At 42.1% G+C, this 24,154-nt stretch overlaps 2 protein-coding genes across 2 annotated transcripts; both read right to left on the reverse strand.

Annotated features, from left to right (window-relative positions):
* Window positions 1–707: 707 nt before the first annotated feature.
* On the reverse strand, window positions 708–17,217 carry stk40 (serine/threonine kinase 40). The gene is made up of 11 exons (XM_084710230.1): window positions 16,990–17,217; window positions 13,927–14,053; window positions 13,119–13,204; window positions 12,351–12,497; window positions 11,425–11,649; window positions 10,691–10,743; window positions 6,758–6,873; window positions 4,649–4,793; window positions 4,260–4,379; window positions 3,440–3,524; window positions 708–3,258 (listed from the first exon to the last, which is right to left on the reverse strand). Exons 2-11 carry the CDS (start codon window positions 14,042–14,044, stop codon window positions 3,037–3,039), a joined length of 1,317 nt encoding a protein of 438 aa, XP_084566356.1. The 5' UTR covers window positions 14,045–14,053; window positions 16,990–17,217; the 3' UTR covers window positions 708–3,036.
* An 836-nt stretch (window positions 17,218–18,053) lies between these two features.
* oscp1b (organic solute carrier partner 1b) lies at window positions 18,054–24,069 on the reverse strand. Its single transcript, XM_084710243.1, has 10 exons — window positions 23,810–24,069; window positions 22,767–22,921; window positions 22,145–22,312; window positions 21,869–21,949; window positions 21,656–21,759; window positions 21,017–21,145; window positions 20,820–20,889; window positions 20,434–20,573; window positions 20,035–20,098; window positions 18,054–19,745 (listed from the first exon to the last, which is right to left on the reverse strand). Exons 1-10 carry the CDS (start codon window positions 23,919–23,921, stop codon window positions 19,626–19,628), a joined length of 1,143 nt encoding a protein of 380 aa, XP_084566369.1. The 5' UTR covers window positions 23,922–24,069; the 3' UTR covers window positions 18,054–19,625.
* Between the last annotated feature and the right edge of the window lie 85 nt (window positions 24,070–24,154).

The following is a 24,154-nucleotide window of genomic DNA, read 5'->3' on the forward strand; positions in this document are numbered from 1 at the left end:
ACTGGTCAAGTATAAAAGTTAACGACGTTAACTTTAATTTTGCTGAAGTTGAGAGCTAGTTGCCCCATTCTGAATAAAGTAGCGAACAAAACAAACAATTGTTTCCATATCAAAGTTTATTGCTGACATGCATGTAGAGATCTGATGAAGTACAAAAATATGTCTTTTATACAAACGTGTTTTAATTTCTGTACAATTACCTAGTTTTGTATTTAGATGCCCATATCCAACCAAGCAGCAACACATTTATCCCGCTGGCTTTCAAAAATTACACCTCTATATCTTGTCATACACCATTATCTATTTTCCAGTTGAAATATTGAGCGAATCCAATACATGATTACAGTGAAGATACCATTTCCCCATTTTAGAATGATGGTAAAAAATAAGTTTTAGAAGGAGAAAGTTTGCATTAAACGTCTCATCCTGTAAAAAAAAAAAAAAAGAAAAGAAAGAGAGCTTTCTTGCTGTAGGATTTCCATTTAGACACAAATAAACTATTCTTCAGTCTAATGTTTGTCTCAGGAGAATTGTGACACTCCTTGCAAGTTAGGAGTCATGCAAAATGATTTACAAAGAGCTTGACATCATGCACTGCAGTTCACCTATGCATGAGTTAACTCTTCCTAAACATCAAACCGACAAATCCAACAACTAACATGAACACTTATGATGGGAGGGATAATACATGAATACGTCAAGGGATATCTAATATCAACCTACAAGCCTTTATTCAATGGTGCAGTTATACAGTACTCGGCCTCAAAGCGTCAGACATTTGCCACGGATCACAACTTACTATGACATCAGTGAAGACCATAGTTTTCACAAAAACCTTTTCAGATGAACAGCTAACACTACCAACTACAATACCGCTTTATTACCCAAAATTCACATTGCCGTGGGAAAAAGCTAACAATTTCTCTACGATTTTCTTCCAAACGCAGTGGCTATCAACTTTCTTACGCATGTCTCTTTACTCTGTGTTGACCACTAGGTATTAGGATGACCACCAGGTGGCAGCACACTGGTTCGGGGACTATTGTATGCCCAGAGCAGTCTTGATGGTGCCTATTTACATACTGACCAGAGAGGAGGCTGTTATGGGTCAGTGTTATAATGCAGACTTTAAAATTATAATATGCTACGCTTGTCTTTTGTAAAAAATAGAACTATGCAGAGTCAGTCTCCTTATTAGTGTAGCTTAATCAACCACAAGTTTGTGGAAATGGCATAACAGGAAACAATAGACATCAAGACTTCTGAAAGGGAAGAAACAGTGATGGCTGAAGTTGCAAAAAAAACTATTGAAACTCAACACTTCTTGTTAAAGCTATGATAGGACAGATACAGATTTCGGAAAAGTAATGTCTAATAAACAAGTGAATAAATAATCAAGATATGAAATTGAGAAGGAAAATACAATTTACAACAAGAGACAGAAATGGTTCAAATCCTCTAGTGATGTAATCTGATTTGATATTACTAGATGGAGATATAAGCATGAGTATTGCAGATTGCCATAAGCAAGGGCAAGCTTTAGTGTATAGGTGGTTCATAATGTCACTGGTTTTTAGGTGAGGAATTATTTTGGTATAGATGTAAATGCACTTATACCCAAGACCTAACCAACTACCCATTCAGACTACATTATGCTTTCCTGAATAAATATGACATACTTTTTTCAGTTACCACCAATCATCATCATACAACTCTCCTATAAAAGGTAAAATAATATATTTGATAGAATTGTAAGTAAAGCTAAATGTAATTGGAGACTGATGCTCACAAGGATTCCAACGACCAGTGAACATGAGGGATAACCATCTCACATAGCAATGACATTTGGTTCAGTCCATCTCTTTCTCCTATAGATGCCTGCCCTTGTTTTCACAGTGTCTGCCAGCGAGGCAAGCTAGATAACAAGACTGTAGGATAGCTTAAATGTGTGACCTGGCAAGGCTTGGCGTGCATCTACAGAATAGAAGTCTATCAAATACACTTGTCCCACACTGATCTGAGGAGTAATACCTAGAAGTCCTTTGATTCTGCCTGAAGGGAAGAATTTTGTAATGCTTGTTTTTTTTGTCCAAATGGCTAAGGACTGTTTTTTGGAAGTAAAATAATGTATATCATGACTTTTGTGATGGTCTCGCACTAGCTGCCTAAATGCTAGAGTATTTCTTTAGGGAAAGCAAAGCAAAGAGAAATGCAAGGTACAAATATCAAAGGTTGCTGGTAGACAAACTTTTGCTAGCATATTCAACATGGATAAAAAGCATCAAATGCTACTTATTATTCATTAATAGAAAGGAACAAGCTTATTCATGCGATGAGGCCAACCCACTGATGCATAGTAGTGCTTTTTGTCTACAATGGCATCACACTATCCCGGTAACTCATCTCGTTGTCCTCTAAAAACATGGACCTTGGTAAAGAAAAAGAAAAGAAAAAAAAAAAAAGAAGAAAGAAAGAGATGGAGAGAGGTAGACTTGAAGATGTAGTTACAGTCGGGATCATTCGTGATCATTTTGGTTACATGGAGACTGAAGAGGGTGAACAGGGCAGACCCGTGGTGGAGTGTCCACAATCAGGTGGTCTCTGGGCAGAGTCAATGTTACCAGGTGGACCGTCGAGGAGGAAAGCTGCTACTTGAGGTCTGGCCCTGTATTGCTTGGGTGGACCAGAATGGTTGGGGATTGGAGTGAAGTCAGGTGGGTGTGTATGCCGAAGTCTCAGTAGAACAGGATTACGGTTAATGGTTCACTGTTCATCCATACTCTTTGAGGGGTGTTTTGTGGAGACCCATGTAAGACTGTGCGCCCTGGAACCCTAGATGAGACCAACAAGAACTGCAAGTTATGCCACCCCCATGTCTTTTGTTGCAATCTCAACCTAGGGCTTGTTCTACCCAAGGTGGGTCTTGACCAGGCCCCACAGGTATGGTTAGCTTTGTGGATGTCCTCCTCCGGTCTGTTCCCATGGAATCCTCCATTCCAAGGGGGGGGGGGGGGAGCAAAGGGTGGGCTGGGGTGTCTACTTTCGGAGAAAACGCTGTGCCAGGAGGGCAGCATCCAGGGGGCTGACGGGCTGGGCGTCGTGTCCCAGGCGGCGCACGGGGGGGATTCCGCCGCCAAACTGCCGCTTACTTAGGAAGCTCTTGGCCTCGTGAATAGTGTTTTTCTCCTCCGCCAGCATCAGCTGCTGACGCATGTAGTTCTCAAACTCATACTGAGAGGACTCCTCGGTGACCTTTACCTGGGAGGAGACACAAACAGCACAGGACGCTAAGCATCAGGCTACACGTAACTATCGGGGAAAGTTCCATGAACTTCTGCCTAGGTTATCTGAGTGGATAACCTAGGCTGAGGATTTCAACAAGTTGAGAAAGTGAGGCTTTTTAATTTGTTTTTTTGTTTTTTGAGTCACTGAACCTTACATCCTGTAGATGCTCTGGGTGGTTGACCTGATCATCAATATCTGGTACCACTTGGAGAGGACCGCTCAAAGACGACACAGACTGCCTGTAACACAAAACAGTAGAAGCTGGTCATTTGGGGAGGTCAGAGGGGTTTGGCAGTTGACATGTTACTTATTTTTGTACTATTTTATAAAAACTTTTAATTAAACTAATTAATAGATATCCCAGCTATTGAAAACCAGGGCAAAAGAAAATGCAAACAAAATACTTTATTTTTTATTTTATTACCTAGTTTATTACCTTAAACTCTATGCACCTCTCTCACTTGTAATACAACTAGTACACAACAAGTATGGCAATAGCTCCATGATTTGAGCATTTGACTGCATTTCAAGAGATCCTAGGTTAAAATCCCCCAACTGTAAGTCGCTTTTGGATAAAAGCATCTACTAAATAAATAAATTACATGACATCAACTACAGGTAGGAGGACCCTGAATTGCTGCTCTGGTAACTACACTGACTTGGAAGCAGAAATCCTCCAATAATACTGCACTTACATTTATTCATTTAGCAGACGCTTTTATCCAAAGTGACTTCCAAAAGAGAGCTTTACCGATCATAAACGAGATGGCCCCAAAACATTGCGGGTAACCAAAACATGAAGCATACATTGTGAAAAGCAAAAAAAGTGCCAATAGGAGGAAATATAAGAGCATGTAGTTAAAGAAATTACAAATGAAACAACATGAACCTCAAAAGTGCGAGAGTGTACCTGTAGGAAAGCAAGCAACAATAATATAATATACAGCGAGTACACCAAGGGGCACTGTACTGACCAGGAGGCAATGATGCTGCTGAGGGATTCTAGCACCTCCCCTGCAGTGAGCCTCTGCTGGGGATCCAGCACCAACAGCTTACGAATCAAACACACCGTGCTCTCAGATACACGGCCATCCCTGGGAAGACACAGGGAGCCTGTTCGTTTGATACGGTATCAAGTATTATCGTGCAAAAAGGAACAGTCACATACCAAATCAACCAAACACTCGACCTATTTAGTGTGTATATTCAACGGTTATAGTGCAAAGGCCCCTTCCTGTTGACGCAAAACCGCGGCAACAACTTCACATTCAAAACACATTTAATCTAAGTTGAGCCTGTGATGTAATCAAAGAGTACAAGGCTGATTGATCATGGTGATGATGAGAGGGGCTGATCTACTCACTCTGGGACTGAGTACTCGGCAGCCTTGATTTTGCGGAAGAGCTCCTGAGGTATGCTGTCATAGAAGGGGAACTGGCCGTACAGCATGGTGAACAGCACGACTCCCAGAGCCCACATGTCACTGGGTTTACCGCGGTATGGCCGACCTGCAGACAGATGGGGCAGGGGCACACGTGGATGACATCACCGCTTTACCAACAGCCAACGTGTGTGGGTGGTTGTACCATTACTGTGCTTCATTAAAAAAATACATTTTTTTTTTTTCAAACTGAAATGAAAGGGTGAAGCAGATTAATCTCATGCATGGAATAAATGATTAACAAGGCGAGAATACACATCACAGCACAACTATCCACAACTATGAAGCAATTCCTTCCCTTAAACCCTTGAAATCTCTAGTCATGTGAGCTGGTATGGATTCATTAGGTCGTCAGGTTTTTCTTTATTTTTTTCTTATTTTGTATTTTTTAAATTGTATATAGTTTTTTTTTGTATGTGTTTTTGTAGAAAGGCCCATCCAGGGACAGGAATTGAAAATTATCACTTGATATAAAGTATGTGCAGCTATGTTTAACTGCATTTGTCCCTGTCAAATAAATGTAATAAATAAAATAAATAAATGAAAATTCAGCTGGTGGAGACACAGCTCTATTTGATAAGGGATAGTGCTGTAACAACAGACCCCCTTCCCTGGTTCTCTTTTCCTCCACCCATGAGGCAATTATGGAAAACATACGACACACACGGGAGAGTGAGGAAGGGGGGTGGTGACAGGAGTACCTTCCCCCTAGTGAGTCATCAGTGAGTCATCGATGCACCGTTTCATTATAGGCTTGTCATGTTGTTCTGATTTATGGATGGTTCTTTACTCCTATCTGTCTTTTGTGATGAGGTGTGGTAAGATAAGGTGAACTAACACCATAGAAACAGTCTTTTCAGGAACTACCAATCGGCTTTGAATACCATGAAGTTTATAATTCATATTAATGGAGTTGGGAGGTTATGTACGAAATGTGGGTTGCAACGCAACACATTAGACTATTTAAAATGGATGGAAACAAACATTTGCACTTAGCAGTTAGTTAGTTCTTGTGATCCAAATGTGTCCCTTCTCTGCATGGGGTTTGACGTTGCGCTACATTGTGCTATGCCAGTGCTTGTCAACCCTGGTCCTGGAGGGACCCCATGCACATCTTCAATGTTTACCTCTTCCAACACACCTGATTCAAATGAATGGATTATCAGGCTTCTACAGACCTTGACGGCAGCCCATTCATTTGAATCAGGTGTGCTGGGCAGGACAGGGGGGGGGGGGGGGGTCCAAAAGTCTTATTGTAAGACTGTAGGACTTGTAAGATTATTGCACAGTAGCATTACTTTTAGTTCACCACCCATTAATTAGCTAGCTAAGAAAGTAAATACAGACCAGTCCTTGACTAGGACCACCAAAATACTGTAGAACTATGCACTACTGATCCTCGGTCTTTGCACATAGCTTTGAACAAAAGCATTGGCTAAATGAAAGGAAAATGTCAAATGTTTGCAAAGAAAACACAAAGACATCTGGAACTCCTCAGTGAGTCATCCTTCTTACGACAACAGAAATCGAAAGGAATGATGATCAAATCAATAAGTAAACGTTTTGCCACGGAATTCACTCCAGGATTGTGAAATATTCGCTGTGCTTATTGACCAAGAAATCAAACATTGTGTCACTGCCAAACATTACGCAAGCTTCCTGAATGAGGCCCAGTTTCCCAGCTGGTCTCAGATGAACGGGGGTCACCTCCAACAGAAGCTGCCTCTCTCACCTCAGAATTCCCGAAACAACACAAGAGATTACGCCCAGACCACAGTTAGCACTTGCACACTTGTTAAAAAGATCAACACGTGATTTTGATCACCCGTTTGCTAAATGAGAAAAGGATAAACAGATATAGATCTGTTAGTAGTAAATGGGGTAAGAACAGGGTAATGTCAATGACAAGGGGATTCTTTTCTACTGATTTTTTTGTTGTTGTTGCCTATAGAGCTGAGTTTGGAGACAACAAAGAACATTTTGAGGGTTTAAACAAAAACAAAACAAACGTTTGAGCACATCTCTTCTTACCGCTCAGTACGTCTGGGCTGATGTAGGCAGGACTTCCTCTCTGGTCCTTCAAGAGGTCCTCCTCACTCACCAGGTGTTTTCCCAGGCAGAAGTTGGTGATGGTAATGCGGTGAGTCCTACAATGAAGACACACAACATGAGGGAAAGAGATCTGTGTTTACATTGCATAAACCTTTCACAGCGCGGGGGGGAGCCCGACAGAAGGCCGACTTGTTCTGAAATGTCTGGACAGACCAGGGCAGAAACCAGATGAGGAACAACCAGTGCCTATCATAGCCCTTTAATAGGGACTGTTTGGTCACCATCCTCGTCATCAAAAGGCACATTTAAAACACCGCAAGCAGATTTGGACTCTGAACTCAGACCAGACACGGTGGCGCTGCAAGTCTGAAGATAAACCCCCTTTGCTGGGGCCATCACACATTGGTTTCTTTGGAAACATGTTAACGAGACAGATCAGATTTTTGTTTTCTCTTTGCTTGAGTCATCAAAGGTAAACAAGCTTTGTTGGCATGGTAGGGATGCTATAATACAGACATTTCAAATATATTAATTAGAGAAGAGAGAGAGAGAGAGACAGAGAGAGAGACAAAGAGAAAGACAGAGAGAGAGACAGAGACACAGAGAGAGAGAGAGAGACAGAGAGAGAGAGAGACACAGAGAGAGAGACAGAGAGAGAGACAGAGAGAGAGAGAGAGAGAGAGGGGAGAGGGAGAGAGAGGGAAAGAAAGAAAATAAAAAAGCTGCAATTATGACAAACATGAGTCAACCTATGGCTTGGGATCATTGGTTTGTATGAGTCATTCTGCTAAGCAATAGTTCACTAAAGAAAAAGGAAAAACCCTACCACTTTAAAATGCACCCACATGCTGTCTTTCGCGCTAGTTCATGTACTTGTACACGGGTACCCAGTTCCCTGAGAAGCTGGACTGCATCTCGTTTTCACCCACATCCCCTTTATCTGTAAGGACGGAGGTCAAGATCTTCCCCAGACGTCTCACTGTCACACACTGCGGACATCTTCCCTCTCACTCAAAGCTCAACTAAACACATACATGCCTAAATATCGCCTTGCTTCCAATATCTATGTACATTTGGGCAACATTTTTTTTTATTTTCTCACACACACACACACACACACACACACACACACACACACACACACACACACACACACACACACACACACACACACACACACACACACACACACACACACACACACACACACACACACACACACACACACACACACACACACACACACTTCCTTAAGTCTGATAATGTGCTCGGGCTGTTGAAAATGATTCGTGAGCACGAGTTTCCCATCACACAGTGGCCCTCTGATTTACACAATGACAAGACAGGAAAACACAGTGAGCGCTTCAAAAGGCTCTCTAGATAAAAGCTCCTTTATGAAGGGCTCTTTCTTTTGTGCACAAGCATCACGACCAGAGCTGCTATTCCTGCTCCAGTGCCACGGCGGAGATAGCGGTGATGCAGACTGTGTGTTTGCCTCATGAGAGGTGGTTCCCTAAGGACTAACCAGACCACACCATGGCCACTTCCTGGTCATGTGACCCTGGGAGACAGGAAACCAGAAACCTCAACATACCTCAATGACCCCCTGCTGATGAGAAATGGGGTTGAAAACAGGGCATCCTTTGCATGGAGTAAGCCCAAGGAAATACTCATACAAAAAAAATTACAGCTAATTTTCCAGTTCAATATTTCATCAGATCAAAAGAGTGCCCCCAGGTTGAGATTAATTTGATTTGGAGAGGAAAAGAGCAAGGTGATCATATTATGTTGGGCTGGAAGGCCTCATCGATTAAAGTTTCATGGATTAGCTCATGCATAACCACTGCCTGTCGATATGAATTAAATCACACAAGGTCAAAATGCTATGAACACTAACGCAGGTATTAGCAGGCCATTTCTTATATTCATATTTCAATAAAGAAACCCCATTTCAGGCTCAATCTACACTCTTGAATACCCAGAAAGTATGTAGTCAATCCAAACAATGCAGTGGGGTTGGGAGGGATTCTGTGAAGTGAGAGTTTAAAACATGCGAGCTAATCTTCAACCCAGTGGAAAAATTAGATGCCTCATTGGAGGCTGCTGATGAATGTAAACTGACACAGAGACTTCACAACTAGCACGCACCATTAACACCCAGGTGTGTGTGTGTGTGTGAACTCACAAAAGCATGCCAAGTCAAGCTTACAATCCACTCCCCAATGGAAAAACAACAAAGAGCCTTGCAGTCCGTCTACAACATTCACTTGCATTAACAGTACCAGAATCAGAGAGCAAGAGGCCAAACTTTAATGACGTTACTGTTGTCAATTTGCTCCACCGGCCAGAAGGAAGACCTTTACTAGCATAATGGGCTCCTTGAAAAGCACTATACAGAGTGCGGCCACCCTCTCTTTGGCTGCATCTAGCCTGCTCCTCCCGTGTGCTGTCGATGCAGACACATTCAGAGGGTAGGAAAACACGGAGGAGGACGAAGGCAAGAGAAAGGGAAACATAGACAGTCAGACAAAAGGGGAACAGTAGCATCTGAAAAACTGATGGGAGTAAAAAAAGAAAGGAAGGAGACAGCAGAGGGAGGGAGTGAGGGAGAGAAGGAGGGAGGGAGGAAAAGAGAGGGTAAATAGAGGGCTACGAATGTGACGTGCGTGGCCGTGTGAGTCAGCCTTGAGCTATGGGGCCTTTGGCAGCCCTCTCCTTTGTCTCCAGCTGGGACGGAGTGTTCCGCTCGTCTGCACCCCCTCCCCCCTCTCCTCCCTTCTGCCCCCCCCCCCTCCTCCAAACACACTCCTGTTTCATCACCACTCCTGCTGCAGAAACCACCGATGCTTAGAACTTAGCAAGTGCCGCTGCGTCGGTGCGTAATGGTGCAGGAGCAGCCAGGGGAGAGGACTGACTTTAGATGTATGGTCTCTCACACACAGATGATATGCGATGTGAGTGAATGAGTTGAGCTGTAGGATAAGAGCCTGATTTTACACACACACACACACACACACACACACACACACACACACACACACACACACACACACACACACACACACACACACACACACACACACACACACACACGTCTGATATGTGTATGGCTGCTTGGCAGAGATTGCGTTTGCCTGCGTAGGAGGAGACTTCAGATTACTCATTCACTGCTTTTCATCCGGTATGTGAATAGGCGTGTTTGTTGTGGGGTCCAGAGGGGTGTTTTTCCACTGTTTACCAACATGCACAGTGTGCAAACGTATAAATCGAAGGAGCAACAGATGTTTCCACAGTACAAAGTATACATTTGTACTGTCTGCAGTATAAGGGTCACAGTAAATGGTTTTAAAGCATGTTGGTTGAAATCAATTCTTTTTGGGTTTCCAGAAACTTTGAACTCGCGTCTCCCATCGCCATCGCAGCACGCATGGCGTTTGGAGAGGGCTTTACGAACAAGGAGCTCAGCACTCTCTCTCCCCAGCCCGATCTGATTCCGGTGACCCGAGGTGCACTTATTTTGGGGGGATTTTGTGTTCCTTCCCCCCCCGCCCACTCCCCTCAGCCACCTGACTCTCCCTCCCAAAGAGAAGAAAGCAAGGACCGGTTCCTCTCTTTACCTTGCATTTGGTTTCTGTCTCCCTGCCACAACAATCTGACCACAAGGAATGACTCACCAACACTTACTCGACAAGAGAGACAGAGAAAAAGAGAGGGAGACATAGCAAGAGACTTGGGGGCGGGACTCGCTGTAGGCAGAGATGGCTTGTCTGCGATGCAGATTACTTAACCCCTGGTGTGGGTTTAGGGGCAGTTGCTCACCAGATACATGCCACAAGGTCCGGCCCCCTCACCTCCTGCAACTTTTTTTCTCATTTCACACTGGGTACATAGAACGAGACAGCAGACGCTTACCGTTTATTCAGCACCATGTTGCCCAGCTTCAGATCTCTGTGCACAATGTTTTTCTGAAGGTGGAGGAGGGAAAGGGGCAGAGAAAAGATTGCAATCAGGCTGCATGAACTGGAAGAAAAATAATACCATAATGAAAACAACTTGGGAGTGGCACCCCTATGACTCATCCACAGAACTATACAAGTCAAAATATTATTATTATTATTTCAGTCTAGCTGTGAGTACATGACACCACGGAACTATAAAGTTAGTTTGTTCACCAGTAAATATGTAGGCGTTTTAAGGGTGTGCGACTTGCATAAGGACTTTCATCACTTGTCTGAACCTGCCAAATCACTCTAATGATCTTGACTAAAATAAAAAACAATCTTCAGAAACATTATCACTGTGTGTTATTGGATCTCTTGGTGACATTGCATTCGGGCTTGTGACAAATCAAATGTTTGAAAGTGTGCTTCATAGGTCAGTCTAGAAATTAACTTCCACTTCCGCACAACTAACTCAAGTACAGCAAACAAAGAGGAGTCCTATTCCTGTTCGGTGCGAGACAAATAATTGCTTGAATAATTTGTTAAACACATTTGTAAAATGTGTTTAACAAAATTCGTAAATCAGCTAAGAGTAGCTAGGGTTCAAATGCACAGAGGGTAACAAATTTGGGGGTATGAAAGGATGTGAATAAGAAAAAGGTTAAGCTGAGCGGCAGCCAACGATCTGTGTGCAGCGTGCCTCACCTTGTGCAGGGCCTCCACGACTCGGACCACGTCATAGAAGATGACGATGGCCTCGCGCTCGCTCAGTCTTTTCTCCTTGATGACGTAATGCTGCAGGTTGATGAGGTCGGCTGTTTTGTCGCTGAAGTCATGGGCGCACAGGCAGTCCAGCACCAGGCAGATCCGCTTCTTCATCTTTCGCACCTTGTTAGACTCCAGATCCTCCACGATCTCGTACGCCCGGTCCTAGAACGTAAGGAATATGTAAGGATACATTAGGCACAGATATAATAAAATGCACATTCCAAACACTTCAAACTGGTAAAATTGTCAAACGTATTGTGGTAATGGGAGCTACAGTCCAACCCATACAGGATACATATTCACAACCACACAAACAAAAAACAAAACAAAATTGATCCTCAGCCCCACTCCCGTCCTTAGCTCTACATTGATTGCTCGATTGGTCTGTGAGAGCGTTTAGAGACGGCTGGGCCTCCGAAGAGATTCATTATTAACTGGTCCTCCTCTATGAGTGGAGATGCACTATAATAACCCAATCAATACTGCAAGCTTGAATGAATCATGGCTCAATGCTGCTATTCTAGGAACACGAATCCAAGAGAACAGGGGAGGATGTGAAAGAGAGAGGCAGATGGAACAATAACAACGTTACAAGAAGTGATAGGAAAAGTGGGGGTGGTGGGAGGTGAGTCACAATGAATGGAGGCTGTAAGAAGAACAGATCTGGCCCCTTCCATCATTTACACAATACAGCCCTGGAAGTATACGAAGGGTACTGTGTCAAATGAATACAAAAAAAGGTCTGTCTGAAGTCCGGGAGGCAGATTTGATGCAAATAGTCAAGTCACGTGACCCGCCGACAGCGAAACAATGTCAATATGGATAGAGAGAGAGAGAGACAGAGAGAGACAGTGTGTATTTACCTGGAACAGGCCGTGATGGTGCACTACCCCATCCTGGTTGTGGAGCAGGGAGAGAAGAGAGTACTCTGTGTGTAGCAGCATCTTTCCCTGCCTCTCCTCCTGGGTCTCCCCTGCTGCGTCCCCAGCCCTCTCCTCCAGGGTTAGGATCTACAGGGACAAACAACACCAGTCAGGGATTCCTGTTAAGAGGAGTTAGGAGGACAGAGATTACTATTCCCAACAGAATCAAAACAAGACTGGAGGAGAGGACGCAGAAAACCACCCCAGCTTGCATGGACAACTAAACCGTTTCCTATGAACATGCGTTAGTGGATCTTATAAGGATGTCTGTCGAAACAAAGGGGACTTACAAAAGGCTTGCAGCTTTGCCACATAAACCGACATGTATTAGTAAACGTGCCAATGTTAGACATTGAGGAGCTGCGCCCTGTGGGTGGGGAAATACTACCCCACCAAGGTGCTGATGAGTACCAGGTGGGAGACTGCCTGTTGCCCTTTCTCCTCCGAGGCACCCTCATGTCAAATTGATTCTTGGATTGCCCCTATAAACAAACAGTCTCTGCAGTTTACCATCAGCCCCTCTGCTCAAACAGGGTCATAAAACAAACACCGACAAAGATGTCTGTTTAGGTCAAAGGTTCGAATGGCTGTTGGGACACAAGCTATTGTTGTTTGGTTTGTCAACTGTTGAACTGGGGTCAAATTGCGGATATTTTCCACAACAAATTAAAACAGTCAAGCACATAGTGAAGTGTGTCATGTCCTCACCTTTAGCTGGTAGAAGTCATCTGTACTGTCTTTCCTGGCCAGACATTGCACTATGCTGGGCACGGGTGAGTTTCCCAGACGAGGCCCTGCAGCAAGAGGAGAGAACAGCTGCATGAACAAAAGGTACGGGGTAGGGGAATGTGCTCCTGCAGCAAGGCTAACAGGCGATGCAATGTGTGCAAGCACTCATCACCCATTAGCACCTTTAAGATAAACACTTGCTTAAGCACACTACATTCTGTAGAGGTGTTGGTGGATTTGAGAATGTGAAGAGATTTCCTTTTTTTTTGGAGACAGAGGACAACCGACCACGAAGGCCAGATATGGATCTTTTTACCCCATTTCAAGTGGCTCTGAAATCAAATTCTTAACATTCCTGCCTCAAGCCCAGGTTCGCCCCTCTCACCTCCCCATGGATTTCTGTGTGCACACACACTAACCGTCACCTTTCCATATACTTATATTGTTGCTTGTTTTTCTACAGGTACACTTGCACTTACAACGGTTCATGTTGTTTAATTGTAACTTGTTTAACTACATGCTCTTATGGTTCTTCCCTTTGGCACTTATTTTGGTTGTTCACAATATGTGCTTCATGTTTTGGCTACTCGCAATGTTTTTGGGGCTATCTTGTTGTTATTATCAGTGACCTATGCACTTTGTAAAGCTCTCTCTTGGAAGTCGCTTTGGATAAAAACGTCTGCTAAATGAATAAATGTAATTCATATAGACATAATGGCCAGACACATACTAGTCGAGTCCCCTCACTCATGCACTGACTTAAAGCCAGGACGCTCTCTTCTCCTACCGAGGACAAACGGCCCAGCTCTCTTGGCGTTGCTGCCAGATATCCCAGGACACAGGAGCTTGCTGGCCCTTCCTGAGGTCTCTCCAGGCCCCTTCTCAGCAGAGCGCCGCTTAGACATGCTGGAGCTCTGTAGGGAAACACGGCAAAGCAAATAAGATTAAGTTCAGATAAATATAGGCGACGGTGAGGAGGATCGACACGTGACCATGAGGTTAGGCTACCTCGCGGATGGGCTGCTAGGACGGACTTAAGGTCGCAGGCTGGACTACGCATGATCCAAAATAGCATCAATGCAGACTAGCATCGACTCTCATAACAGATAGTCTTTAATCTTTCTTGAAAGGACGTGAGGACTCAAGACTTATCATTTGTGGCCACAGCCTGATTGAGATTGTTAAGGCTTGGTATATCTCAGCACACCATCTTGTTGTACGACAGACTACCGAGAGGGTGGACAACAGATTAGGGTGCCCCTCCCTGTCCTTCTCAAAAAACCCTCCCACCAATTTAACAACATCTCTGTGTGAACAGAAGGCCATTAGAGGTCCATTCAGATGACGATCGCTGGTGTGAGGTTGGACACTTCAGATTCAATCTCAGAACACAGTATAAAATTGGGCATGTGCTAACACAAAGTGACTAATGCCTTTGTGCAAATACAAACCTTGCAAAAGAAAAGCAGATCTTTCAAAGGGGAATATAGAAGACTACACGTTCAGAAGTCAGGCTGTGGCGCAATAACATCAATAAAGGGAATTTTAAAAATGTATGCGTGGTTCTGTATATTGCACTTTGATTCAAGATAAGCTTATCCTCAACAGTTGTAATTGCGGTGAACTTGAAACATCCTTCCAATCTTCACAGTAACTAGTTTTAATTTGGAGCCATTGCAGCTTTATCCATCCATCTTGTGTGTTCGTGAGGTACGACTTCCTCTTAAAAAGACATGGATATACACACACACTGATGCATAACAACGCAAACATGCATATTATGTCATGGCGGAAAATGAATGCCAAGTCTTTATACCCTGATGAGAACAAACAACACTAAGAAGGGAACCTATGACATTGTGATGACACAATGACAGACCTGTGGACCTCTGTTTGGGAAGAGGTGTGTGCTTTCTTTCTGATAATGAGTTCCTATGTGAGGAAACCATTGCTAGTTCCCGTAACAGGGAAGTGGTGCCTCGATGTGACACAAGATGAGTCATCCACAGTTTCCCTGGGGTTTCATGGGCTAACATTCCAAAAGGGTGGGTGGGGGGCTGGAGGTCAAACAAGAAATGAATCCCCTAGGGTCAGATATGATCTTTATCATATTTAGGCAGGAACGACCAGTAGAAAACGGTTTATATATAATGTATATCAAAGTGTGCATGAAAAAAAAACAAAAAAAACACAGGCTGCAGGCAGATAAATGGACAGGCACAAAACAGGACCAGCTAGAAAAATTCCAGTGAGGTGATGCAGAGGGATACACACTAGAAGCATCTGCAGAACTATAAACATTGCATTTGAGACACCTTGCTGTTTCGACATGCTCATCGTGGACGTACGCAAGAGAAAACTAGCACATCTTTGGGCTACATCCAACATTGTTTACATGTTTAGATCTCGGTAGTACCAAGAGAATTAAAAACAAGAAAAGAAAGACATGTTTATTTTTCGCCAAGCAGCACCACCACACTGTTTGGTTTACCTGACCTATGTGGATAATGTAGGCAGGACAGTTGGCAGTTGATGAGGACGGACAGTAATTCTCACTTCCATGAAGATTCGTTTTCAGCTGAAACAGCAGATGCTGACATAGTCATGTCTCTCGCCCGTCTGTCTATCTGTCTGTCACCATCTCCCTTGTCAACACCCATGGAGGGCTATAAAAATATTTTCTTTTTTTAAAATTTACAGCAATTATGGCATTATTTCATTGATATTGAGTAATTAGGTCACCTCAGCCAGCCAAGAACGTGCCATTGCTTAGGTTATGGTTAACATGTGCTCCATTATCTCCGGAACGTTCATGCCCTTGGGACCACACACCTGCTTAAGAACAGTGACAAATCTTGGCCAATTCACTCTACGGGAGATCAATGAACCTTGAACCTAAAACATTATTCATCATGTTTATATGATAACACTCTTGTGACCGCATTACCTGCAAAGGTGAATGTTTTCTATGGGTCATTCGCTATCCAATAAATCACTCCTTTCACACCATCAAACAGACATTATAGCCTGCAATATTGTCTGTGTATCTTAGCCCATCATTGCATTCTTATCGAAATGGTTAAATAAAGCAGATTTGAAGGCGATGGAGATTGTATTATGCATAGGAATGCCCTTGGTCATACAAGGTTATCAATATGAAATATACAACAACATTAAAAAATACCCATATACGAATTTACTACATGATATGACAATAAAGCCTTGGGTGTGTTTGAGTGTGGGTACTAAATACAGATTAAATAAACAACAATAAATCAAAAACAAACATGTGCACGACCACTTTGCCTGCCACTACAGACAGTGCTTGGATGACGCTTTCAACATTCTGATCTCATGTCATTCCGGCATGAATCTACCAGCTATTGCACCGTCCGGGTTACCCAACAACACAAGGGCTTTAGCAAATGTTCCTAACAGCACCATTTTTTGACAGACAAAAGCTTACGCTAACGCACAAGATCGTTGCAAACAAAGAGATGAAGCACAGAGAATGAGATGTGTGGCCACGGGCATGTTAGCGCAATGTACTAGGGACATAGTTGGCGTCAGCAAAGATAGCCCGAGCTAGCCAGCTACAACAATGTAATTACCGTTACCTTTTCACACATCGATAATTTTCCTAAATAGACTAAAGCAACAAACAAAGAAAACATGATTATACGCGCAATTTGCGACTAAACCATATACGTGGTTAAAACAGGAGGACACTCTTGGTCGCTAGTTAACCAAAGTGCACTAGCTAGCTAAACAAAGTGTAGTGGCTAGCTAGCTACTGCTAGCGCGAGCTCGTTCGCCACCTTTCTAGTAGGGGTCTTTAACAGCAACTTACCTCGAGCCAAACCGCAGAGGAAAGTCTGCTTCGCTTTGTTACAACATGGACATTCCTCTAAAATCCTGATATCTATGCATATGAATTTGATGTTCCAACAAAACAGAACGCTGTATGTTAACTTACAGCCAAACAGGTTTTGTTTGATACAGCCACTATTACCGAAATGAGTTCTCAGGAAAAGCCTATCGTCAACTCTCCGATCGCATCTTTCCACAGCGACAGTACCACCTGACAACGGATATGACGCAAATTGCATGAGTGACAGACTTTCCAGCCAATAAAACAGTCAAGTTTTTATTTCTGCGATGTCCAGCCCCAGAAGATGATTGAGCGTTTGATGATGAGATGTTACTGTAGTGCAGACTGTTGTAGTTGTGATATATAATCAGTTATTTTACCAATGCATTGGCAGTGTTAAATACGTTTATAATGTATTTAACGAGAATCTAAGATTAAACTATCCATTCACATCAAGTCATGTTGACCAAGTGTAGTAGAAAATTCAAATATGTCTAAATAAATGAGTCTTGTAGCATGAACAGGACTGTAGGCCTTTAAAGTAGCTGAACTAATACACTTTATTCAGCACAAGAATAAACTAGATATTGCACTAGATATTTAAAGATCAAAATATTCTTGGTGCTAAAAAGATAATAACCCTCCCATACGATCAAGTAAAACTGAAGAACCCCATCCAAATTTAGAAGCCCTCGTATTGAGCAATCATCCCGGCCCACGACTACCAGTTTCAAACCAGTGGGCCGGTGCGGGGTATGCTTGTAAAGCAAGCAAGGGCAATCTAAAGGGCAGTGACTGATCTAGGTTACACAAGTTTCCTGTTTTGACTCAGCACTGAATGTGCCCTAGGCCACATAAAACACATGTCAGCCTGTCGGTTTAACAGAGTCCAACCCTCTGTTATTTGAAGGAAACTGTGAATCATACCTTGAGAGGGGTCTCAAGGGATGAAGGTCTCTCATGGGACGGAAACATTTCAATGCATTACAAAAACACTACAGTGTAGTGCAGTAAAACCAATACAATCCTTTGCCCCACTCAATTTATTATTACATCTGTACATTCTGTCTGCTTGAGCCTTGATTTTGTTGCACGTTTCTGTGCAATGACATGTTTCACAGTTATCAAGCCTTAAGACAAGTTCCCCCTTCCCCATTTTCATTCAGAGATGTCTCAGCGTGACATTACCATAGCAATGCTTGTTGTAAGCCATTAGGGTTAGTAGTAAATGCATGGCAGAGTATTCCTGCATGCATAATACCAGATGAATATGCAATACGTACTATACACAATGTGATAATACTTTGTAAGAAAAGGTAAACCTATTCAGGTAAACATGAGGTTTGGTTTTGGTTCAATCTCTATGGCACATTGGGACTCTTGATAAGGCTATGGATATATTATTGAAGCTATATTAATAGTATGCTATAGTATGTATTTCTCTGAATTACTCATTATTGTTATTAAGAAAATGTGTGCTAATTTGTTTGCCAACTGTGGACTGTTTTGCATAGACCAGAGTTTAAATGCACAGCTCCCTCTAGTGTTACCATAGAAAAGCATGCAACAGCAGGAAAAACATTTCTAGCTAGCAATATCAATTTTCACACAATTGCATCATCAACATACAGTAGAGAGTCAGAGAAGAACTGTGACACAAAAGCAACTCAAAGATGCTCATACCCATTCTATTGAATCTATTTATTACAAAATTGACATTATTCTGAATATCTACTCAACCCCCCAAAACAAAGCATAATGAAAACCCAACAAATTAAAATAAATATAACATTTCCAGAAATATATTTGTATGTTGGACCATAGGTCATATTGCATCTCTTTAATATGATATATTGGTTACTCATTGTTTTCTCACCCTAAAACCGTTTAACAATAACATCTAAATTGTTGATGACATATTGCAGTTAGGTACATAATTTATGTATACACACACACACGTAGCTGATACTTTTGTGATGGGAAAAACAAGCTAAATCCTGTACAGCTAAATAGAATACAGCTAACATTAGGTACTGTAGAGCCTTATTTGGGAATGTTTTTAGGATCTGTGCTTACAATCACAAAAACAAGTGCACTTGGGTTTCCTTCAGGACCCACACTGTCCTCTACAGGCTTTACATTCTGAGAAACTGTGAACATGGAAACCAGAACCTTATATCTCATGGGGTGATAACATAAGGAATATAGAGTTACCTTAAATGAAAATGCCAAACCAACCAACCAACCAACCAATCAAAATGTCCCAAGACATTGTCATGCCTTTCATGGGGATAATCACCAAATTAACTGGAGCACATAAGTGTCAAAGACACAAATGAACGCTTCAGTAAGACAACATTTATTGATTATCTACCGTATTTTATAGGCTATCAGAACTTTTGAAAGGTAGGTTCAAGCACAGCAAGGAACTCACTGGTTCAACCAAATTAAACGACCTGCTCACAAGGGCATTTCAAATCCCCATGCTCACCAAGATGTTGTGCGTGCGTGGGTCAGCGGACATATTTCTGTGGGTTGTTCTGCAGTAGAACACAGTTCCTAACCCACTCGGTCTTTTCCCTTTTCCCAAGACATTGTTGTCAAGGAGACACATATCACAGTCCATCCATCATGGCTAAAAGGTCATCACCTTTGCTGCTGGTATTTTGACATGGCTCTCCTGCCTCTGTGAACTCCCCCATGATCCTGGCAAGCTCCGCATTGGCTTGCTGATCCTGAAAAGTCAAGAGAAGTCAATCCACCAATGGCTTAGTAGAAAATTATCCCCAGGGTGGGCTTATGCCTTCCTCCTCAATATCCTGTTAGACAGATCCATTCATGTAATTCTGGTAACATGTAATCTTTAGCCTTGACTATCAGACTAGCTTTTCCATTGGAGCGGGTGTCTGACTTTGAATTAGTTTGTCTTCGAAGTGACACTGTAAAAAACGTATCTTTGCAAGACCTATGCTTGTTACTGTTGATACTGGTGCATTAAATAAGGTTGCCATTAGCTGATTTTACCTTTGTTGCTTGGATGTTTATGACTTCGTATGAAAGTTCATCTGGCCTCGATATCAAAGCCTCCCTACAACCAAAAATGTCAAAAATAAATACATTATTAATTTAAAAAACAAAACAATTAAATACCACATAGTCCTCTCATCATGCTGTGGCTTGAACACACTTTTCCAACGATAGCAGAGACAGACCACATTTACATTTAGTCATTTAGCAAACGCTTTTATCCAAAGTGACTTACAGTAAGTACATTGACATTCCCCCGAGGCAAGTAGGGTGAAGTGCCTTGCCCAAGGACACAACGTCATTTGGCACGGACAGGAATCGAACCTGAGTAATAGCCCGATTCCCTAACCTCTCAGCTATCTTAATTTAACCTATACATGTCAAAAGAGGACTTACTCTTCTTCTTCGTCTGTGGCAAAGAGATTGACTCTAAAGCCGCTGTCAGCATTAACTGGTTTTTCCACCTCCAAACCTCCCATTAACCTAGCGAGTAAGTTCAGCTCCTCCTTGGCTAGGGGGTTGGGAGCTGTGTTAACCTATGCCGAGAAAAAGAGCATATTACAAATTTGAAGTAACACCTTTGCTGATGTTCTTGTGTATTAATTGGATTTAGGGTGATGTAGCGACAGGGAGCAACAATAGAGCATATGACCTTTTCGACAGAACAACTCATCATTTGATCGTTTAATAAGCAAATGCAGTGGACACTGATATAACTTCAGTTTGGTTTTGTATGACGCAAGCTTGTTCATACTATAGAGTAGCTGTATCTACCATCTCACCTTAGTGTGTTGTGCAGAGTTTTTGGATGTTCCTGACATATGAGTTTCCACCGCACGGCTTACACTATACCTGTGGTAAACAAGCAAGCAGTTGAGTAAAACACACAAAAAAATGAGGCCAATAACCTTGGTTAGCCTTCAGTGTGTAGACTGATAACTACTGTTCAGTCTGCAGACGGTTTGCTAGTCATTCTTACATATTGGTGCCCAGTTTGATGACCCTGTCTCCAAACATGTCAAAGGATCCTTCACGGAGAGTACCAGCATAGTTCCCACCATTACGGAATTGCAGCCTCTTTATCTCCTCACCATTGCAGCTGAACATTCTGAATAGATAAAAAGACAGAATAAGAAATGGGTATTGAATATGACACTGGCAGCCAGGCTACCTTCTTACACCAGGAGCAGTTAAACATCCTGAAATCCACTTCAAAATTAATGTGTTTGCTTTAGTTTCGATTTTTTCATTTGCCCTTTTGTTCCAAACACATAATGAATCTTCCTTAGACATGATAAATACACTTTAAGCACGGCTGCCCACTGACACACTAAAAGCAGACAAATCTAAATTTAGAAAAAACGGCTGCTTGATGAACACAGCCTCTGTAATGCAATTAGCTGCAGTTACGCCTGTCCAAAGAAGACAGTCTATGGCAGTGGGCGGAATCTGGGAGAAATGCAGTATGTGGCATTAAATAGACACCAAGTTAATTGACATATATAACAGAGAGCAAACTTCTACAGCATCCAACGGGTTGTGAATAGATAGACTAGTAGTGTTGTTTATTAGGACTGTACTTTGTTTGGGTGTAATTAGAGCATTATTTCCATGTTACCTGATGAGTCCAGGAATTTGTGTTCCATAGGGAACAGGACCAGTAGTAGGGAGGACAAAACGTCCATTGGAATTCTGCACCTTGTCTTTGAGGAAGATTGACACCTGGACATAAAAATCAGACAATGTTTTGAGCTAATTTCCCATCTTTTCTAAACAATTAAATGAACCACCTCAACAATCCTTATTGCAGTGTAAAACAGCTAACACTCACTCGTATGTGCATGTCTTGAAAGAAGATGAGTAGAGTCTGTCTAATTAGCTGAAACTCACCACTGGACAATGGTGAATATATCTGTGAAAAATAACAATGTTTGGTTAAGGTAAAAGCTACACTTGGTATCAATTGTATCAATTACCACATGGCCTTTTCAAATGCACTTGGAATCCACATCCACCATGTTGCGGAATCAAACTGCTTTCTGTTTTTTTTTTAGCTAGTCTACGTTCAACAGCACTATTCACTCTATGGTAGCAAAGGCTTTGGTACCTCAATGAGCTGTCTGTATGTCTCATCAACCTGGCTGAGAATACTTGGTGTGTCCTTCACAAAGTCTTTTATGGCATCCATGTGGTTGAAGGACACAAGGAGTATATCTTTGGGTCTTGGGCAGAGGAGCACCTGGTACTTGAAGGCCATGGTCATCAAGTCATAAAGCTGTTGGCATCGAGATAAAATGATAAAACATAATCAACTAAGATGGACTAAGATCATCGTCAGTATTGTGAAAATTTGTATTTGTAACATGTACACCAGAGGGAGCCCAAAATTATTATGAATAATTAATAAGGAATGTATTGGCCAAATTAGTTGTATTACATCACCCTTAAAAGAAATATGAAGTTAAAGAAACATTGGTGCAATGGGCAACAAAATCACTTAGGGCATATGCTCAGTACTAAATTACCATTGCAAACTGCAATGCAAAATATGATTTCACATCCACTGGCAAATTAGATAAACTTATTTATTGCTAAGAAGAGGATCCAGTGCAAATATTTGATAGATAGTTTTGACATCATACACTTCTCACAACCCAGTCTATAAAAATCAGCACAAAGCTGCTTGAAGGCTGCAACAAGATAATCTACAGGCGTTCTTCTGCTCCTACCTTGTCCATGCTAGCCTGGTTGAGTCTCATAATCGAAGCATGGGCTAGTCGGTCAAACACTGTCCTCAGAGCCTTCTTGGAGTACAACTCTTGAGGCTTGAACAGCTCCTCCAAAAACTTCTTATTAAACATGGTGGTGATTATGTCATTCATCACTGTTCAAAGGCAAGGGAAAAAAGTACAGGAAATATAAAATATGGTAACAGACTAGAGCTTACTACAATATTGTTCCTGCAGCAAGCAGTGCATAATTCTATTGCCATTGTATAATTCACCTATCCCCAAACAAAGCAACTGCATTAAAATAATACAGTATGCCTACATACAAGTAGACATCCAATAAACATGCAGTTTTGCACGGAGAGGGTGCGTAAATAATAAATTACTGTGCTTGAGAAGACCAATGGGTAAAAAGGTCAATTGTTTTCTTATAGTCGGCAGAAATCTGCCATTGCATTAGCTTCTGAATAAGCATGTTGGTTTATTTTCTCTACAGGCCGTGAGTAAGCAGAGCATGTAGCTAGTGAATGCATTGCATGAGAAACATCAAAATACCTCTCCTTCTGTCATCCTCTATCCAATCAGCTACAACGATGGAAAGTTTAAAAGTTAATAAGCAAATGAATAATGCTCTTTTTATTTGTGCCAGGTTAGGATGTTGAAAAATAGTGCAACATTTCGTTTTACCTGATAGATAACCAATCAATCATAAAAAGTATTATCTGTTCAGATAGTTCATGATGTGGTTAGGTCAATATAGGTGAAATTAGCTATCTAATACAATGCACTTTACCTAAAAACTTTTTGTCGTTCCTAACCACACTACGATAAAGAAAGAAATCAATATAGATAGACTACTAGAGAAAGTGTGTGAGTGTGTGTGTGTGTGTGAGAGAGAGAGAGACCGAGACAGACACTTTCAACTCCCAACTGATATCTGGTTAATATTGTTTGTTAGCTGCTACTGTAGTTAGTCAACAAACGTCTCTCACTGTACAGGTGGCTAGCATGTTAGCTAGCTAGCTTAGTAGCTGAATCACTACCTTTCTTGGCTTTGTCAGCGGGGATGTTCTGAGCTCGTAGGCGTTGATCCAGAATGTACAACATTTCTCCACCAAGATTAATGAAAAGCAGGGGAAGCGTCCTAGAAGACATGTTTGTTTGTTGTCTGAATAGGTCACAAAAATAACCTGGTCGATAACCCGTTTCCTCAGTCGAATTTGACAATTTAGTTATCAAGCTAGCTAGCTAGCTGGAAAGCCATTCGATGATGGTAGAAAGCGTCGCTAAGCTTCCTTTCGTTGCCAGGTCACGAAGGAAACGAGCCAATCAGTAATGTCTGATGCGCGTCTACGTCAAGGTGGGATAATTACGTTATTCCACATTTC

Source organism: Hypomesus nipponensis, chromosome 2 (assembly GCF_054491055.1).
Source record: "Hypomesus nipponensis isolate SF chromosome 2, ASM5449105v1, whole genome shotgun sequence".
In the NCBI taxonomy this organism is placed as follows: domain Eukaryota; kingdom Metazoa; phylum Chordata; class Actinopteri; order Osmeriformes; family Osmeridae; genus Hypomesus; species Hypomesus nipponensis.

Coding starts and splice junctions, on each gene's coding strand:
- oscp1b (XM_084710243.1), bottom strand. CDS start 23,921: ATGTCTTCTAGGACGCTTCCCCTGCTTTTCATTAATCTTGGTGGAGAA. Junction 20,574..20,819: donor ACTCTGCACAACACACTAAG/GTGAGATGGTAG, acceptor TTCTCGGCATAG/GTTAACACAGCTCCCAACCC. Junction 20,099..20,433: donor GCCACAGACGAAGAAGAAGA/GTAAGTCCTCTT, acceptor TTTTGGTTGTAG/GGAGGCTTTGATATCGAGGC.
- stk40 (XM_084710230.1), bottom strand. CDS start 14,044: ATGTCTAAGCGGCGCTCTGCTGAGAAGGGGCCTGGAGAGACCTCAGGA. Junction 13,205..13,926: donor AGCTGGGCCGTTTGTCCTCG/GTAGGAGAAGAG, acceptor CTCTTGCTGCAG/GGCCTCGTCTGGGAAACTCA. Junction 4,380..4,648: donor GCCGAGTACTCAGTCCCAGA/GTGAGTAGATCA, acceptor GTGTCTTCCCAG/GGATGGCCGTGTATCTGAGA.